Source organism: Ochotona princeps, chromosome 2, assembly GCF_030435755.1.
Source record: "Ochotona princeps isolate mOchPri1 chromosome 2, mOchPri1.hap1, whole genome shotgun sequence".
Taxonomy (NCBI): domain Eukaryota; kingdom Metazoa; phylum Chordata; class Mammalia; order Lagomorpha; family Ochotonidae; genus Ochotona; species Ochotona princeps.
Window position 1 is genome coordinate 161,443,075 of NC_080833.1, and position 18,956 is coordinate 161,462,030.

Here is an 18,956-nt window from a genome sequence, read left to right on the forward strand (position 1 = left end):
TCAGTGCAGGAAAAGGGGCTCATTTCTGGAGTTTGGGCCTGACACCTAAAAATACCCAGCGCCGATTTCCTTCCAATTTCCCCCAAGAAGCAAAGGAAATTGAATGTGTAGCCAGGTGTCCTTTGAGGCCTTTAACCCATTGGGTGCAAGAGAGGTAAGTTGTGGGGAAAAGAAACCAGAGAATCACTAATATTAATTTCTCCCTTGCCTCCTTCCAGCCTCATTCCTCAACAGTTTCCGCTGATGTGCCCTTGCAGGGTGTTTGTGCCCTGCGGAGTCTGAGAGAAGACAGTCCACGTCTACTCAACCTTTGGTTTTAGCTTACACATTTAAGGATGTCTGCCTTTGCTACCGATGTACTGGTTTGATTCTGTTAACCATATAACCCCTTCTTTCCAAATTCTGCAGTAGGATTGGTAACCTGAAGGATGTTCCAGACATGTCCTGTGGCTGCTCCTTCCCCACTCCTGGATGCACTGTTTGTTGCAGTTTGAGGAGATTTTGGAATATCCACTTTCATGATCCTGGGAGCCAGAGAGGCTGCATGTGCCCGGAAGAGGGGAATGGAGAAAACTGTTTGTGTCTGGTCCTTAGTATCCTGCTGTGGACTCACTCCTCACCTCCCAAGTTTAAAAAGAAAGACAAAGAGCTTTTGGGCTGTTTTCTAGTCCCCTGATGGAGGAATCCGGGTCCCCTGGAGAAGCGCAAAAGATGGAAGTGACATGAGAAGCTCCCTTTGCGAGGTCAGTGAGAAATACAAGGTGGCGGCCAATGCAGAGAAACCAAAGGCTGTGGAGTTAGGCTGTGCAACTCAAATGATGGTACCTGGTAGCTGTGCGATGTCAGGCACGGTACCTAACATCCCTGTATTTCCATTCATTCCTTAAAATGATTAAACTCACCCTAGGTTGTGGTGAGGACTTACTGAAGTCATAGCTGTGCAGTTCTTAGCACAGTGTATCTAATAGTAGGTGTGCAAGAAATGCCATTTTTGTGAGTCTTCATTTGGGAAGAAACAAATGTGAAAGTCCACAGCAGAGCCGACTCAGCTCTCTTACCACCTGGCTGTGTGACTCTGGGCGATTCCTAACCCATCACGGGCTGCCTCCCTGAGCATAACGGGGGGAGGACTGGATCATGTGGTGTTCCGTTCTCACTGGCTCTGAGGCTGTGCTCCTAACACTCGTCTCCAGAGGACAACCCAGAATGTTCTCAAGCAGCATATGGGGTTTCTCTGGGAGATGCTAAAGCAGGGATGGGAAATATTCACTTCCTGGTAATGTGTCTAGACCCAAACCCTCTCTCGTAGATGAGGTGTTCCAGGCTCCCTGAGGGTGTGGTTTACTTCCCCAAGAAAGATGCTTACACTGCCCTACCCAAGCCCATGGTGACCCTGTGAAGTTGAAAGGGTTAAATGTTTCTGAACTGGAAATCTAGCGTCAGTCCAGATTCACAGTCTGGGCAATGGGGAGCTGTTTTTATTAAATTAACAGAAGGGCTGACTTTATCCAAGGAACAAGGGCTGTGTTATTTGGATGTGCTGCCATTGCCTTATTAAGCTTGAGGAAGGAGAGAGGATTTCCTGTGTGGAGAAAATGCAACATTGCCCAGAGGCTGTGAAGTTTGCCAAGGACATTTGGACGATGAAGTGCTGCAGGTGCAATGGAGTCACGGCTCAGACAAGGAGTGGCCTTCAAAAATGAGTCACAAATGCTGCGATGACACAGCAGGCGTGTGGCTGCTGTGAAGAGCAAGCGTGGCGCAGTGAGGGCACACTGTTGAGCTTTTCTGCAGCAAGGACTCTTGGGCCCAGCTCTTCTGCTAGATCGGTGGACAGGTGTTCTGGTTGGAAGCTGGAGGCCAGAACTGAGACAGCAAACCTTGATATCTGTACTGTGGCTTCTCACAGTGGTCTCTGCATGCTTAGAGTGACACCATCTGTAGAAGACTTGCTTTTGGTTCTCCAAGAGCCAATAGTTTCTTCTTTCATTTTCAAGTTATATTTTTCTCTCAGCTGTTTCTCCCGGTATAAGCAAATCCAGCTTGGGATGCACTTAGAATGAGCCAGAGCCGTTTCCCCTGCAAATCAGACCTGGACCCGCACCAATGCATCCTCTCCAAGCATTTCAGAGTTGTTTTATTTTTCTGCTTATTTTTGGAAGTTTGCATTTATTCTGTGAGTTCTCATGTGGCCTGACCATGTCAAAATGCTCCAGCACTGCCGAGAGAATCTTTATATATATGGGGTTGGGTTACAGAAGGAGTACAATTTTGAGGACCGATTTAGGCAGAGATCTCTAGGAACATGCTGAAAGCAGCCGAGAGCAGAGGCTCTGGGCACAACCTACACACCAGTAAAGAACCCTTCAGTCCAAGGAGGTTAACCAAGGCCAAGGATGCCGCTCTGGACATCTGGGTGACAGACATACTTCCAAACTTCACAGATCCATGCTGGGCCTCTGATGTCACCAACACCTTCCTTGCAGCTTTGGCAGATTTAAGATGGATGCAAAGAAGTTCCCCCCACGCCCTGTGGGGTTGTTCGAATGGAGCCCAAGCTTGGATTTTTCAGAGACGAGAAATTTTCAGAGTGGACAATGAAATACAGGTGGAGGTGGAATGTGCCCCGAACCCATTTCCTCCTGCTATAAAGGAAAGCAGTTGAACTAGGGATTGGAGTGAATAGGAGGTTGGTGATAAAAAATAAAAAGGAGTGGAAAAGTATATATCCTGGGTAAATGGGTCCACCTTTCCCGAAATTCTGAGTGGAGATTAAAAAAAAGTAACAATGAGAAAAATGTTCAGGTCCAGGAGTATTAGTGAATCTTTTTCTATGCTTTGGCCTGGAGCATCGCTGTCCTATCAGGGAGGAGCCTGAACGCCCTTTCCCAACAGAAACATTTACCGTAGCTCTTTGAAAACACTCCACCAGGGCGCTTTGCTGTTCTGACACTGGAGTTTACAAGGAAAAATGTCACTAGAACTGTTTGATACGGCAGTGAATGCATTGGCAAACTTGGTTCTTCAGTTTGGTCTTAAAAAGAAGAGCTTTCAGTCTGCAGGGGGCTGACTGGCTTCCAGGAGGAGGGAAAGTGGATGTTAGCCATCTTGCTACTTTGTGAGTTTTGGAGCTGGGAGGTGGGAAGGTGAGGATGAAGGTGGGTTTAAGTATTTACAGAAGCTAGTTCTGTCTCCTTGCTGCAGTTTTGTTCTTATTCTTCTACAAATCAATCTTTCATTCAAACTAGTTGGTCAGTTATCTTGATTTCAGCACAAGTTCTGGAAGCTTGGAAGAACCCGTTACTCTGGATTCCCAGAAAACAGCTGGCTGTTGAGAGCGCCACCTCGTGGTCACATTGCACAAATAGCCCACATTCTACAAATAACCTGTTAAATCTGAAGACCAGCAGTTTTCCACTCTGTCTTCGTATCTAACTGCCTCATCTTCCAGAAACAACCATGGAGATTGTGGGCCAAACATGCTGGAAACCACCTTTACACGATGGGAAAATGCAAAAGGAGCAGCTCCCTGGATCTTGTCTGTAGGCAGTGAGAGTGTTGCAGGCACCGTTGGTTGTGCAATTGCACTGTCTTCTGGGCTGGCCCACCCCTCGCCCTGGTGAGCCCCTCAGGGAGCTGTGGTGACTCTGTGTGCATATAACCCTCCAAGAGTTTTGAGGGACAGGATAAATGGAAATCAGTGCAGGAACTCAAGTGACGCTTCTTAGTTAAGAGGAAGTTGAATAAATAAAGAGCTTTGAGACAAGTTGGCCATGGGTGGGGCAGGGGGTGGTCCTAGGAATACAGTGGGGTACAGAATCTCTTAAAAATGGAGAAGCCTCACTCATGAGAAAATCACTCTACTTAATCAAGGGAATCTATAACCTCTTTACCGAGGGTTGGATGATCCTATTTTTGAAGTTCCTTTCTTGCTTCAAAATTCCTTAAAATGGAACTAGGCAATGCTACTGACGCTATTTATAAAAATGTTCCATAGGGTAAAATGGTCCCAATAAAAGACAGGTTTTGGTTTCCACTGATGTTTCCTTCACCTGACTTGATGACACGTAATCTCTTTCCATTTCAGTTTCCCTGATGAGGTGGGCTGTACTGGCACACCCAGGTCCCTGAGCTCTGCTCCGACAGACAAAATGAGTTTAGCCATTTCCTTGGCATTATCTCCTCTGCAACGTGTGTGCGTGCACTTTACTTACAACTTCTACACTTTCTTCCCTTCCCTCCTCCCTTCCTTCTGTCTTTCCTTCATAAACCACGGCTTCTGGAGAATATATTTGTGTTCTCCAACCAATTTGAATTTCCACTCAGGTTTTCAGATCATAGACTAGCTTTATTGATTATAAAAACTAAAAAGGAAGTTAGAAATGATTTTAGTCTCGCTCAACAAGTGGGGAAACTGAGGCCTCAAGAGGAGAAACAGGCCGCCTGCTGCCATGGAGCTAGCCATGGCTGAGGGGAACTCCACCAAGCTCCAAGTTCCTCATTCAGTGTGCTTGCTGCTGTTCAACACTAATCCTCTAGCTACATCTTGTGTAAGTTACTGCTTCTTCCTTATCATCGCCACGGTGAACTGAGAAATGACAATCTCACTTACATTTTCAGCCCAGGTATGTTGGTCACATCCACATCACGGCAGTAGACTAGGTCCTGGAGTTTGCTAAGGGAGCGTGCCCACACAGAAGGGCCGGGTGCCTTCATGCTCAGATCATCAAAAGTGTGGTCCCTGGCCCAAGGGACCGTCTCTTCCTGGCTATCAGTGTGGCTGGAATGTTTCCTTCAGAAAATGGCCAATTCTGAGGCTTATCCAGCAGCTTCTGACCAAGATAAGACATGCCCCAGCTTGACAAATATGGTCATCCTTAAAAACAGCACAGAGCCTGGAGTGAGCAAGGAAGAGCGGGAGAGGCAGCTGGGGAAACCAAATGTGGATTTGGACAGATGCCGTAGGACGGGCGCCGACAGAACTTGAAAGGCCGTGGGTTCTGGATGTTCCCGCTCTCTTAGACTTAAAAATCAAACCACAGTGGTGAAGACATCACATCTCATCCACTCAGTGCTAGGGCCAGGCCTCCCCTCTTTGTTGCTGGATTTCTAGAGGTGAGTTCCTCTGGTACTTTTCATTTTCGAGAATAGTATAAAGAAGATGGAGAAAGTCTTTTCCTAATCTCACCTTATTACAGGGGCCAAAAGAGAAGAAAGGAAACCCAAAGCATACATTTTAGTTTCTCCCAGGACTATCAGTGAGAGAAATGGTCGGCTGGTCCTTTAACTTCTTTCAACTCTAATTAGACCACCTGCACTAAGTAGTCTGGCCAGCAACAGACATTGGGCCTTTAGTATGTAATTCAGAAAAATAAAACAAAATCCACGACAAATTGGACCAGAAATAGGGAAAACAGATCAGTGCTTCCCATGGGACCTGTAACCTCCATGTCATAGGCCCTGATTTCTGAATCTTCTGTCCTCTCCTCAATGCCTGACTTAAAAGTGCTATCAACTAAGCCTTGTAAAGTTACTCTCTACTGACCTGAGGGTGGGGTCAGTGGCTTCTAAGCCGGAGGGTGATAATAGCCCCTTTGCACCAGGAGCTGAGACCATGAGACATCTTGGAACAGTGGTCAGGTGGGGGGACACTAGGTTCTAACGTAGGAAGGAATTAGGCAGAGGGTCCAATGTGGCTGGAAAGAGGCCACTACTCTTGAAAGATGGCAAGTCAGGCTGGGACTCTCTGGCTCATTCAAATGGACTTGGGCTGTTGGGATCAGGTAGGGTGGATCTGCTTCCTCTGAAGGGAAGTTGTTGGCCAAGCTATCTTGCTGAGGTTTCCCTTATGGGTTTGTGTGGGAACTTGGCCATCAGAGGCCATGACCAGACCATGAACACCTGGGAAGTAAGGGGCATCTCAGAAAGAGGGTTGTAAAGAACTTTCTTGTCCCCTTGCCAGTCTACCCTCTGCCCTTGATCACTGAACAACACTTCCTTCTTTCCTTCCTTGGTGGATCAGGAGGGGGAGCTTAAGGATGACAGTTCAGGAGGGAGAAAGTAGACCAAGGGCCAGGCTCCTGGGCAGCAGAAACTATGAGATGGTGGTCAGCTGACTCCTGCAACATCCCTGCTTCCTTTCAGACTCTTAATATGTTGCAAAGCACAGTACGATCACCCTCCCCCCTTGTTTCATATTACAAAATACAAACAAACGACAGCCAAGATCTGTTGGTTTGTGACTGTCCATTGCTCAGAACCGCAAGGCCCGCCGTTTCCTCCCAGCCGCGAGACGGTGGTTGTAGGGACGCATCTTCATTTCCACAAAGGGGATGGAGAACTCATGGCCTTTCCAGTGGTACCAGTTGATGCCCTGGGTGTGAGACAGATTGGCATGTCAGATCACTGTTGCCCCTGATGCAACACCCTGCCTAGAAGAGGAGTCACGGGAGAAAGGAATGTATGACATGGATTTATTGCCTTTCAGTTCAAGTAAGGTTTACGGTTGAGTTCCCAACAGTTTTTCCCTTAGGTATGCCTGGGGAAACGTTGAAGTCATTCCCCATGGTCAACTGTTTGTTTATAACTTGGAGGTGTTACATGGCCCAGTAGAAAGTGGTGAGTTATTTCCTAGCAACACAGAGGCATTGTGAAGTGCGTACCCGTGGCTGCTCACTCCTGATGGGCATTTTGTGGTTGCTTCCTAGGTTGGTCCACCATTCCCATCTGACCAGTATTAAAGAGTGTCCCTAGATGTGAGTCTTTGGGTATCACAACTGGATAAGTCCCACCTGGCCCATCTGGTCTCCCTATTCCCCAGTCCAGCCTAAGAACTTGTCATCTTTGAGAAGAAAGATGGCCTGGTTCATGGTCCTTCTCTCTCCTCCCTTGCTGGGTCGGCTGAGCATTGCAGTGGGCCTGGGAAGCCATCCCTGAAACTGACCAACTTCTCATGGGATCAGCTAGATAAGAAAATGGAATACAACTGGACTGGTCATCATGAGCTTCTCAAGCCAAGTTCGAGTTCCTGGGTTAGCTGCTTTTCTTCCCTTCTGCTCATTTCTGCTCTGTCCTGGCCTGACCCTGGTGAAGCCTTGAATATTTATTTTTAAAAAAGAATGAAGACTTTCATGTGCATCTAACACACACAGCCGAGAGGCCATGGGTCCTGCAGCCCAGGACCCTTCTCGGACCACTCACCTGACTGTGCCTGGACTCCCCATATTTCCCATTAAGATTGGTCCGGTGGCAGTTTTTATACCACCAGGCACCCTTGTATGACATGGCACAGTTGGTAACTGCAACATCGTTGTCCCGGTCCTCCGTGGAGAAAGGGCGTCCTTGATGATAACTGAGGGAGTCCCCTGGAAAAAAAAAAAAACAGCTTCCATGAGGCTATCCAGTTTGCCATTTTTTGTCAGGGTTTTCTGGATAGTGGACCAATCCACAGGAAATCTGGCTGAGACATAGACTCCCACCGGTCTCTCCTACTTCCACCCAAGTGGTTTGCCCACCAATCCTGAACCCTCCTCCACCTTGCCCCAGGTCAAATACATCCGAACTGTCCTCTCCAACCCTCCCCTCATCTTCTCCACATTTTGCAGGTGGTTCTGTCTAATTGCCCCGACTGTCTTCTCCAGGCATGCAGCAGGACACAGAATGCTGGTGGAGACAGCAAGGAACTATGCCAACAGGGACCACGCTGGGTCTCCACTGGGCAGCTTCTGTCCAGCCTTCTCCCAGGCTCACCATGCCTGGTCTTGCATTCAACACTTTGTGCCGCATGTGGAGAGAAATGCTAGCAAACTGGAGTTCTGATGCATGGGAAACAGGAAGATGGAGAAACATGACCATATTGAAGGAGCCACAGTTGGGAAAGCCATGTATCTTAAGGGAAGAGCAGGTTTGGAGGGGAAACAGGTTTCCTGCTCACTGTTAAAACTTTTTGGTGGGGTTTTGAGGAAAACTTATATAAATCTCATAGGGAAGTTTGGAGTTTACCAAGTAGACTGCCAAGAGGCATTTCCTGACTAGACATGAAGTATCTTCAAAACAATTGTAGAAAATGCAAACTATGAGTAGACTATACATCGTGTCAATCTTTTCATTGAACACATTTACACTTCACTGCATTTCCTGTCAACTTTTTTGAATGTCCTACATCTCAGAGCTGCTTACAGATGGAACAGACTGCTGTACGCTGTGGTTGGGGTGCCCATTCTTAGAGGCCAGCAGGGACCAGCATTCTCTCCCTGAGGTTAGACTGGGAGCTTGTGTGATCTGAGTCCTTGAGGTGACAGATCAAAGCTGCCATCCATTGATGTGGTAGGTGAGAGTCTAGGCGAAATTTGTGGCACAGGATCTGTGCTATACCCTGAATGATAGTGACAGTAGGTGCTGCTGATGTTGCACTATGCTGAGAGAAACCACCGTTCTGATTCCATGATTTCCAAATCCATCCTCAGTTGCTACTCAGTTCTCCTGGTGCTCTCCACCATAATGTGAACTGGTTGAGCCTGGATCTCTTATGATCAGATGCTGGGTCCCTGCAGGGCTAACCCCATCATTTGAAACTCATTCTTATCTCTTGGAGGTGCTGGAAAAGGCAGATGAGCTTTCTTGTTTTTCTCTGTTTTGAAGCATTTCCACTTCTGCTCACCCTGTCTTACAGTCTTTCAGCACCAGTTCCTTGACTATGTGGTCTCCACCCCATCCCCACTCTCATTCTCGCTCTTGGCTTGATGATTTTTAAGACTTGCTTTAGTTACTCCCCAGCCCGCATTCTGTCCTGCCACTCCCAGGGATGTTCCTAATGGTGGTTTTTGTCACCCCCCTCCAAGTCCAGCTCACTTTTTCTGCTCCACAAGCCCTGTTTTCTGCTCTCTTAAATCACTGTTCACATCTTTTATTTTGTCTTAGATGTTAGAACCGCTATGACCTCCTATCAACTCCTCTCTGTTGGATTCAGACAGACTTGACTTTGTCTGTTGCCGTTACACTGCCCTTCCAAATGTCCCATTCCCTAGGACCCAAAAGGCTCCCCACTGTCCTCCATGCCAAGACTAAACTCCTCTACTCCCCCGACAGCAGGTCATTCCTTCTTGTCCTTTCTGGTCCTTCTGAACGTTGAGTCTGCCTGGGTCAGCCAAGTTGGTCAGAGCTTTCCCTTTCTCCACAGCAACTGTTTCTCCTGCGATTTCTTTCCCAGAGTCTGAGTTCCTTATGCTTAAACTCCCAATCATGGCTGCCTTCATGAAACCTCCCCAACCACGCTGATCCCCTAGTTGAACATCCTTACACTGCAAGCAGATACAAGCTACCCCATGCTGTTACTCCTTAACTGTTTCTCACCACATACGGATATAGTTTACTAAATGTTTCCTTTGTGCTTCATTTGCGTTCCTGCAACTTGCATCAGGACCAGCTGGGGATTCTCAACAACCTCTTACTGATAACTTCACTGGAATCTTCAGTCCTAGTTGAAGTGGACTGCTACTGAATGAATTGGATATTGGCAACCTTAAACAATGGGGAGCAGGTGAAGGGGTTCACCTCGAATTGGAGATACTGTGGATGGCTTGTTTTCAGTAAGGCCAGTAAAAATGCAAAACTGGGAAAGATAAAGGCCAGGGGAATTGGGCCTTTCCTTTCCAGAAAATTTCTGCCCTAGAGAGAGAGCAACCAATGCAAAGAGCTGCCCATGGGAACAGAAGAGCCTACATATGTGCGGGTTTTCATCTTTTGAAGATGAACTCAATGTTCATTGTGAAGAATCAGACTTAATTCACTTAGGACAATCAACAAAGTTGTTGGCAGGATTGGCCTCTGAGTCGGGACAGTTGACTATAGTCAAACAGTCTGCCAAGTATGGGTCTGTGCATCAGGGGCTGGCCCCAAGTGAGGGGAAAAAGATAGACTTAGGGCAGGAGGAAGAGGGGCAGGGCAGGAGGAAATGTGAGGGATTGGAAGGGTTTGCTTTGCCCCTTGTAGCAGAAATAAGGATGTCTTTTCTCCAGGCCCAATTCTAATCCTAGGGAGTGAATAGCATCAGGTTATTTTGAAATGATTTAGTCTGACAGAATGTTTAATTTGCTCTATTTCAATGACTATTTTATGCCCAAAGTGTGGCAAATTGGATCTTTTGTCGGGGTGCTTCAGGCTAGTCTAGCTGCCCTTAGGTGTGATCTCAAATAAGAGCAATCTCAAAGGAGAGTGTGTCTTCCCTTCGGAACAACAATGTCTTGCTGAGAAGAGAAATAATGGAACAGCTGTAGCAATTGGAAGGGCAACACCTTGATACTCCTCTTAATTCCAAGAGGCATAAAAAATGTCGCTAAAATTATACGGCGGCAGTTAGCCCTAAAATTGGAACTAATAAAAGGGCTCATAAGTCCATGTACCAAGCATTATAGTATCTGGCAAAAGAAGTTGTATGAGATGTGTCAAAACAGAACACAGGAAACAGATCGGCCAAGCCTAAGGAGTTGGGCGAACATGATGTCCCCAGAACACTTCTGATGCAGCAGAGCCTGTAGAGAAGGCTGTTGTGCTATAAATGTCATGAATTCTGCACAGAAAAACCTGACCGGGTGTGTGTCCTCGTGGAAGGTAGAGAGAGATGCAGCCAGTGAGGAACACTCGGGCGGTGTCCTTATTCCTTTGGCGGGGAGGGAACTACCCTGGCCATGGGGCTGCGATTGTTCTCATGGCCACAAACATGGTTTCCCTGCATGTCTTTGCAGGAGAGATTTCCTCCCCAACAGAAGTAATTCTGCTCTCCTCTGGGAGGGAGGAGAGATTGTTTAATATAGACAAGAAAAAAATCCCTTGCTCCCCCAGCGCACATTAAAAAAAAAAAAAAAAAAAAAAAAAACTTTTACAGTACATTCTTTGCATTTATTGGGTCTCTTTTTTTTTCCTGTCTGTTCTGCCAAGTAGATTTGGCATCATCATTATGAGTTTCCTGATGAGGAAACCGAAGTCATGAGAAATCAGTTTCCGGTCACCTGAGTGGTTGGAAGAGAGGTCTGGGACCCAGCCGGGTGACTCCCAGGCCTCCGCTCAGCCAGCTGAGAAGGCACACTCTCCATGGGTGCTGCAGCTTCCTGATTCAACTCCCACCTAAAATGTGGGGCTCTCTGTTCTGCCTCTGGGGTTCGCTTAGGGGCCACGTACCCGCAGTGCCATTGTAGCTGCCCAGGCGGAGTTTGTACAGGCTTCTGTTGTCCTCCACAGAGAACTTGTCGTAGTATGCGAAGGCTGCCTCCTGACCGTCCCGCATGTCCACGCGCAGCTCGTAGCGGCCCTGGCTTGTGATCCTGTGTATACTGTCCAGCCCTGTGAGGAGCAGAGAGGGTTCTGAGTCAGGACCCTAGCAATTTCAGAAATGGGAGAGAACTCGCACCTGGGACCTTGAAATCGATGCTGTGCGGGTGGAGGGAGATTTCCCAACCATGTTTGCCTTCAGCCCTCCGCAATTGTTGCCAAACACACCTGGTCAGACAGAGCATTCTGTCCTCCTAAGAGGCCCAAAGAAGTGCATAGGTCGGCTGGTGAAGACTGCACAGGGGGCCTCTTCTGTTCTGGACCCAGGAGCTGACCCAGGCCTCAGGAGTCCTGGTTTTGTCCCCTGCCACCCTTGATGCCAAGCTTTGGTATTGGAAGGAAATGACAGAAGGCAACGTGAAGTACTTTTTCAGAGCATACAGGGTATGCCTGGTCAGCCTGGTGCCTCCTGGGATCCTGCAGAGGGAGTTGTGTCTGCCTTGCTTTGCTCTGTACGTCTCCTTTCTGTATGCAGGCTTCACGGAGGTCCCAGAGCCGGGCTGGAGAGCACTGCCCTTTGCCTGCTGATTCCATTTCCTTCCTATCTAATCTACCTTCTGCATTTTTGCAATGCTGTCCCTTCACAGATATCCATGGCTGGTTTCCCCAAGTCATCCCCCTCTCTCCCCTTGGCCTCTAAGTTTTCCAGATCTTGGGCTAATAGATTCTTAAACAGAGCCAATCCATGTAAGTCTAGAGCCCAGATCTTCCTTGGTAATGTTTTCTCATGTATATAATTTCTTTCCTGCTTGCCTTGGAACACTCTGATTTAGACCTACCCACCCAAACATTGCACCATCACTTGCCTTGCAGGTGATCGCTGGATCCTCCTGACTTCTCTCTGCCTGCTTTGCTATCATGTCTGTTACCTATCTGAACGTGCTATGATTTAGAATCCAAGACTTTCAGAGACGGAAGGGAAAGCAGAAATGACTTAGGACAGTTCGTTTGTGGCTAAGGATGCTGAAGCCCAGAGAGATGGAGTGATGGGCTGAGCGTCACCCCCATCTTTGGACTTTCTTGTCCTGTTGGCAATTCAAGGCTCCACCTTGATGGTGAGTTGGATGGTGTCTGCCAAATCAGTGAGGCCTGGTCCACCCTAGATGTGTGTTTGCGCAGTGGGGGTGGAGTCCATGTGCTGTACATGATATCCTTACTGGGCAAGTAGGCCCACGTCCCAGCCGTTCCAAGTGTAGACTGCTGGCGGCTCAGAGATGCCTCTTTGGAAAACTATCCTTGACCAGAGTGAGTTAGTCTCTCCCTCAGGCTTGTCTTGGGCTGATCTTCCTTAGTGACTGATTTGGGAGGCACCAAAGCCCCACTGCTTCTGTGGACTGTGACCAGCTCCAGAGCTTCCCCAGGGACCAGACTGAAGGCATCATTTCCAAGATAACACATCCACAGTTTTCATAGTTCTGTTTTGCTTTCTCTAAGCCTCTTTTCTTTAGAGAACTCCCCCCAGACAGAGCTCCACCCCACCACCAGTATATCTCTAGAACAAGAACCACCTCCCCTGCAATAGACTACTCAAAGAGGATATTTGACAAGGATCACTGTTCGGGGATTTGCTTCTAAAGAACCCAACCTAGGATTTAAACTACAGCTCACAGCAATACCACGACCGGAGTATTTACTATAGTCAAACTACACATCGCCAACCGTGCTTCTGCTTAGTGTCCTGTGTCACAGAGTCAAGGCTTCTTTCCCTTTTAATTCCCAGTCTCAATTTTGTTCCAGGGTATTTACCATGCAATGTGCTCTAATCCATCTCTGCCACCACCACCACCACCACCAGGCTTGATGGTCTGTCCTTACCTGTCATTTAATAACATTAATATCGTCATCTTTCAGTGGATTTATCTTTGAGGTTTCTTTTTCATTGATAGCACATAGTAATTAGTCTTCTATTTTGGAAAATCATTAAAAATAGCTTTATTTAACTAAAAGTTCATAGGAAATTTCCATGCATGATAGCTTACATATTTCACAAATGTGGCAAAAATTGTGCAACTGGTCCTCAGTGGCTTAGGTTTGGGGAGCATGCACCCTGTCTGCTTATTGGGCACTTGGATTCGTGTGTACTATACTTGCTTCCAAGCTCTTTGCCAAGTGATGGTATTTTCAAGGTATGGATATTTTCCCATTTTCTTGATGTTTCTCTCAAAACTGCCTTATGACTTTCATCATATGTATTTGTTACCTACATAGACAAACGGAGGTGTGAGTATCTCTGAGGTACTCTGACCGGTAACTACATGTTAGCTACCAGCTACTGAAAGAATATTCTATGGCATTGACACAGCACAGGCAGAAACAAAACCGACGGTGATCTGAACCACAGAAGAGGGAGTAGTCCGTTCTCCCATAGGTTGTGGTTCGCACAGGCTTTGCAGAGGAATAAGTGCTAACTTGGGTCTTTGAATGTATGTGGGGTCATTAAGAAGCACCCAGGAAATGAGATGGAAAGCACAGCATGGATTTCATTATTTCTGCACCCTTCTAAGCTTATCTTTCCATTTCAAGGTAAACAGGAAGGGAGATGGGCAGCCCTTGAGGAGGGAACGTTGGTGACTGCATGCTTGGAGCATGGTGTTGGTGAGGCGTGGCAGGGACAGCATTGGCCAGAGAGCTGCAGAGGGAGCTTACGGACAAACTCGGTGTGCCTGGTGGTGACCTTGTATGGTCGACCTTGCTCAGATTTGGAATGTGAGCTGTGCTAAGCAGCTTTGCGGGACAATGGGGTCAGCTTGGTGGCAGAGGTGTCGGTTGTGGGGAGTCACCTAGGCAGTTGGGAGCAGATGATGTGGTTCTGATGGGATAGTGGCCGGAAGAACCAAACATGGGACACTTTCTGCCTTTCCTGTTTCCCTTCATCGGTCTTTAAGATGGCACACCCGGGAGGAGATGCAGGCCAGGACAACCTGCCTGTGTCCAAGGGGGCACCATGCAGCCTGGCAGGCTGGATATGTGTGTTCCTTCTGATGCTATAATGGGTTCTCAAGGTATAGCTCCACTTGTGCCAGACCTCTAGGAAATTGCTCATCACCTGTAATACCACTTTAACATCCCCTCCTCCTTCTGCACATCAGGTAATAACATTGCGCACGGTACCAAGTGGAGGCACTGGCCTCATTCTCTCATGCCCTGCAGGCCGGCCGCTGCCTGGCTTCTGAGAACAGCCAGATGCCCTGGTGCTGGCTGCACTCCTTCCCCCACCAGGCCTCTTGCTCCCTTTGTAGTTGCCTCTTGTCAGGAGCTATCAGCATAAGAGACTATTAATGTGGATGGGAAGAGACAGAGCAAAGGAGAAAGCACCACAGTCAGATAAAAACAGATCAATAGTGGAGCCAAACAGAGCAGGAGGTACTGAAAGCAATTCACGAGCTGTCAACTTGCAGTGGACACAGGGCTTCTGATAGTCCCAGACAGACCCAGAAAGGAGAGAAAGGGACAAAGCCAGAGAGGCCCAGCAAGGGAGAGCAGGAGAGAGGTGGTACCTAGCCAGAATTCATCCTCCAGGTTCCCAAAGCCAACCCGGTAATCAGCCCATTTCCGGAAAAAATCTGTTTGGCCGTTCTGTCGCCTCTGGAACACCTGTAAGGAGATGTGGAAAAAATGATGAGATGCAAAGGAAAATAAAAGAAATGTGTGACACTGATGAAGCTGGGTTTTATATCTGCAACGACAAAGGCAGCCAGACAAGGAACACATTTCCTCTGTGTTTGCATGGCAGCCTTTGCAGGAGCTGTTCAGAGCCCTTCTCCTGAAGTGCTCAGGCCCCTGATGAACAGGCTGGGGGTGATGCTGACACTAATTTGCACCCCTGCAAGGTACAAAGGATTCAGGATACATATCAAGCTCCCAAGTAGTCAGGAGAAATAGGCTTGGCTCTCAAATTAATCTTGTGGAAAGCATTTGTCACCCACAGAAAGGGACCAGTACAAATCAGCCATCGCCGTCTCCATCCCATCGCCACCAAAGCAGGGTATCAGTCACGTTAGAAGCTGGTTAAGTGCTCATTTTTTTCAACCTCTAATGCATCAGCCTCGGAATCAGTTTCCAATTATGCTTTAAGAACAGGCACAAATATGTCAGACACATAAAAGAAAATGTCTCCCAAGAGCAGCTGTTATGAGCACAGCCACTATTTAACTATGTTTGGAAACTACCTGTTTTGCACCATGAAAAATCTGATGCTGAGCTGTAGCTGTGCTGGAGGGGAGGCACAGGTGGGCGGAGAGGCGGCCTTCCACCAGGCTCCAGCTACTGCAGGACTGCTCTGGGGCCAGGCTGTGGGCACTTGCCTGTCTGCACAGTGCCCGCATCGGGAGGCAGGGTTATCTGTGCTGTTGCTATTTCCTTGCAGGTTGTACTGCCCTACCAGGTATAGGAGCAAGGTGGGGACAGGAAATGTGCTTCTCTCCCTAAACGTGGAGCCTAAAGGTGGTGGCAGTACTGGTGATGAATCAATTAGGCCAGGAGACATTGGGGACACACGTGGCCCTGTAGCTAGAGCTGGCAACCTCAGCTCTGTCTCTCCCGGCTCCCCACATGCCACTCTCGGCAGGAGGCTCATCTGCCTCGACAGTGGTTTATTCCAGCTGCAGTTTCCAACGGGTCAGATCCCTGAACCCGTCTAAGCTGCTGCTTCCTGCGCCAGCACCCTTCTGCAGGAACGTCTGTGCAAGTAGGCAGGAAGGCAGTTATCGTGAGAGCCTTCATGAGGCCAAACCATCGCAGCCTCAAGGTGCTTGTTCCTCTTTTTGCCTGGCAACCTGTGCTTGGTGCTGACAGCCCTACGTGAATACGGAGGGGCTGGGAGCAAGGCTGCTCAGAGGATGATGTTTGCACCCGAGATGCCTGGATGCAAGAAGAGGAGCCGCATGTACTTACGATCCAGCCCCCGCCATCTGTGGTCATGTCGCAGTACACCTGAAGCTTCTGGCTCAGCTCCCCGTTGAGGAAGATGGTGTAGACTCCACTCAGTGTGTCTCCATTCATCAAGTGCTGGGCACAGTCCTGAGGGTGAGGGAACATCCGGCCACCTGCACGGGAAAAGAGGCAACTTCCACAAAAAGATGCTCTCCCCAGCAATCCATCGGAGCCCGATGGGTCAGTGGAGCTTTAGAGAATTTTGTATCAGAAATCCCCATGAGCTCTCACCCTATGCAAATATGGGGTCTTGGCATCCCCACACCCCACCACTTCACCTAATGTGGGGCCCACAAGACAGGATCTAGTATGATGTTGGTGAGCTCATCTCGTGGTCTGGCTCCTCAACTCATCTGTTTGACTTTGGACAAACAGCGTGTCTTCCTTGGGCATCTGTTTTCTTATCAGTAAAACAGGGCTAATACAAAAGCCTCTCCGTCCTAGGCCAAACAGCTAGGGGCTGCTTTACTCAGGCTGTGATCACAGGTGCAAGGGCCCAGATAAATCCCTGGTGGTGGGGGCATCCGCCTTTCCGAAGGAGGAGCGTATCCGTCAAGGTCTTCTGTCGTCTTCCCTGCAGCCGGTAAAGAATGTCCAAGCAAGTTCAGTATTACTGAAAAGAGGGATACCCGTTTCCCGGGCAAAATAATCTACTGATTGTGCCAAACAATCAAATAACCATGTTTGTTACGGCAGCTTTGTAAATACAGTGATCTTCCAGGTGGATGACTAGGGTTCTTTGGGGAGGGACTTCTCCAGCCGGTTGCTAGTGTCCCCTAGTGGCAGAATTAGTTCACTACAGGTATGACATTGGGTCAGGGAAAGTCCTCTTTAATCCCAGGGAATGAGTAAATGATAGCCTTAGGAAAGAGACAGGGAAATCTCACTGAAAGCCCCGCTGCTGGAAGCTGCCATCTCAGATTCAGCAGAAAGCAGCCTGTGTTAGAAGAGGTTGTTTGAGCTGGGTAGATTCCATGCAAGACCCCTCTGGAGATGCGCTCACACCTCCTAGCACAAGGCCTGCACTTTAGCAGGCTGTCTCACCACCACGGACATCCAAAGCTGGTTGCACAGAACACAGACACTGGCAACTTCAGTATGGTCACACCAGACGTCGGCTACCTGAGCCATCATTATTGTCTTCCAGGTGAACATTGGCCATATGATGCAGCCAGAGCCAGGAATCAAACACAGACAGTGGAATTGGCTCATCGGAACTGGCACCTGAATTGCTAGGCTACATGTCTGTCCTTCAGAGTGGATTCCATTTAATTCTTGCAAGAGACTTGAGAGGGAGGCAGGCGGGTACAGATCAGAGTTGCTTTCTAGAGAAGGAAAATGTATTCCAAAAAGGATCTACTTGGTCCTTTGTTTTTTTTTTAAAGATTTATTTATTTTATTACAGTCAGATATACAGAGAGGGGGAGAGACAGAGAGGAAGATCTTCATCTGATGATTCACTCCCCAAGTGAGCGGCAACGGCCGGTACGTGCCGATCCGATGCCAGGAACCAGGAACCTCTTCCAGGTCTCCCACACGGGTGCAGAGTCCCAAGGCTTTGGGCTGTCCTCTCCTGCTTTCCCAGGCCACAAGCAGGGAGCTGGATGGGAAGTGGAGCTGCCGGGATTAGAACCGGCGACCATATGGGATCCCGGTGCGTTCAAGGTGAGGACTTTAGCCGCTAGGCCACGCCGCCGGGCCCTATTTGGTCCTTTGAACTCAAACATTCAGGTCTCAGGTCAAGGTCTCTTTGTATTGTCCTGAAACAGGCAATCGAGTGTGTACTACAAACTGGAGCTCTCCATGTCTCATACAAGGAAGGATTAATACACTTTTGTATTTTTCTTATAAGTTAAAGCTTCTTGTAGGTTAAAGTTACCTCAGAAACTTCTTCGTTCAAATTACATTTACCTGTACTTTCCTGTTAGCCTGAGTATTTTTTTTTCAAACGTATATTAGCTAGTTGAATGTATTCTTTTGAAAAATGTCTGTTCATTTCCTTTGCCCATTTCTTAACAGGACTGCTTGTTTCTCTGTCATTGAGTTTCTGAGGCTCTTTATAAATCCTGGATATTAGTCCCCGACCAGTTGTGTAGTGTGCAAAGCTTTTCTCCCACTCTGGGAGAAAGAAGTTCTTCACTTTGTTGGTCATTTCTTTTTTTCTGTGAGGAAGCTTCTTTTGATGTAGTCCCATTTGTTCATTTTGGCTTTGTTTATGTTGCCTGTACTTTTGGTGACTTTCCTAACAAGTCTTTACCAATGCCTCTATCTTGGAGAGTGCTTCCTACGCTTTCCTCTAGGAGTTTGATGGTTTCTGAGATTCCACCTGACTCCGGTGAGGTTGACCTGTATTCAGAAGTATATCAACAACACCTGCTGGTGTGGGTGTGGGAAGACAGGTACCCTCCTTCACTGCTGGTGGAGTGCAGGCTAGTACAACCACTATGGAAGTCAGTATGGACAGTGCTAAAAGAAGTAAAAGTTGACCTGCCACATGACCCAGTTATCCCACTCCTAGGAACATATCCAAAGGAAATGAAATCTGCATGTCAGAAAGTGACCTGTAATACTATATTTACAGCAGCATAATCTGCAATTAATGAAGACAGGGAAACCACCAAGATGCTCATCCGAAGAGGAGTGGATAAAGAAACTGTGGTACATCTACTCCATGGAAACACCACTCAGCCATTAAAAAG

At 47.9% G+C, this 18,956-nt stretch overlaps 1 protein-coding gene across 2 annotated transcripts in view; it reads right to left on the reverse strand.

Moving 5' to 3' along the window:
* Positions 1-6,037: 6,037 nt before the first annotated feature.
* TNR (tenascin R) overlaps positions 6,038-18,956 on the reverse strand; it is a 75,556-nt gene continuing 62,637 nt past the window's right edge. For both annotated transcript variants that reach the window (XM_004596276.2, XM_036497638.2), the window contains 5 exons: positions 16,219-16,370; positions 14,823-14,919; positions 11,176-11,337; positions 7,201-7,364; positions 6,038-6,373 (listed from right to left, as the gene is read on the reverse strand). In XM_004596276.2, coding sequence (XP_004596333.2) covers positions 6,254-6,373; positions 7,201-7,364; positions 11,176-11,337; positions 14,823-14,919; positions 16,219-16,370 — 695 coding nt within the window. In that variant the 3' untranslated portion in view covers positions 6,038-6,253. The remainder of the gene's footprint in view (positions 6,374-7,200; positions 7,365-11,175; positions 11,338-14,822; positions 14,920-16,218; positions 16,371-18,956) is intronic.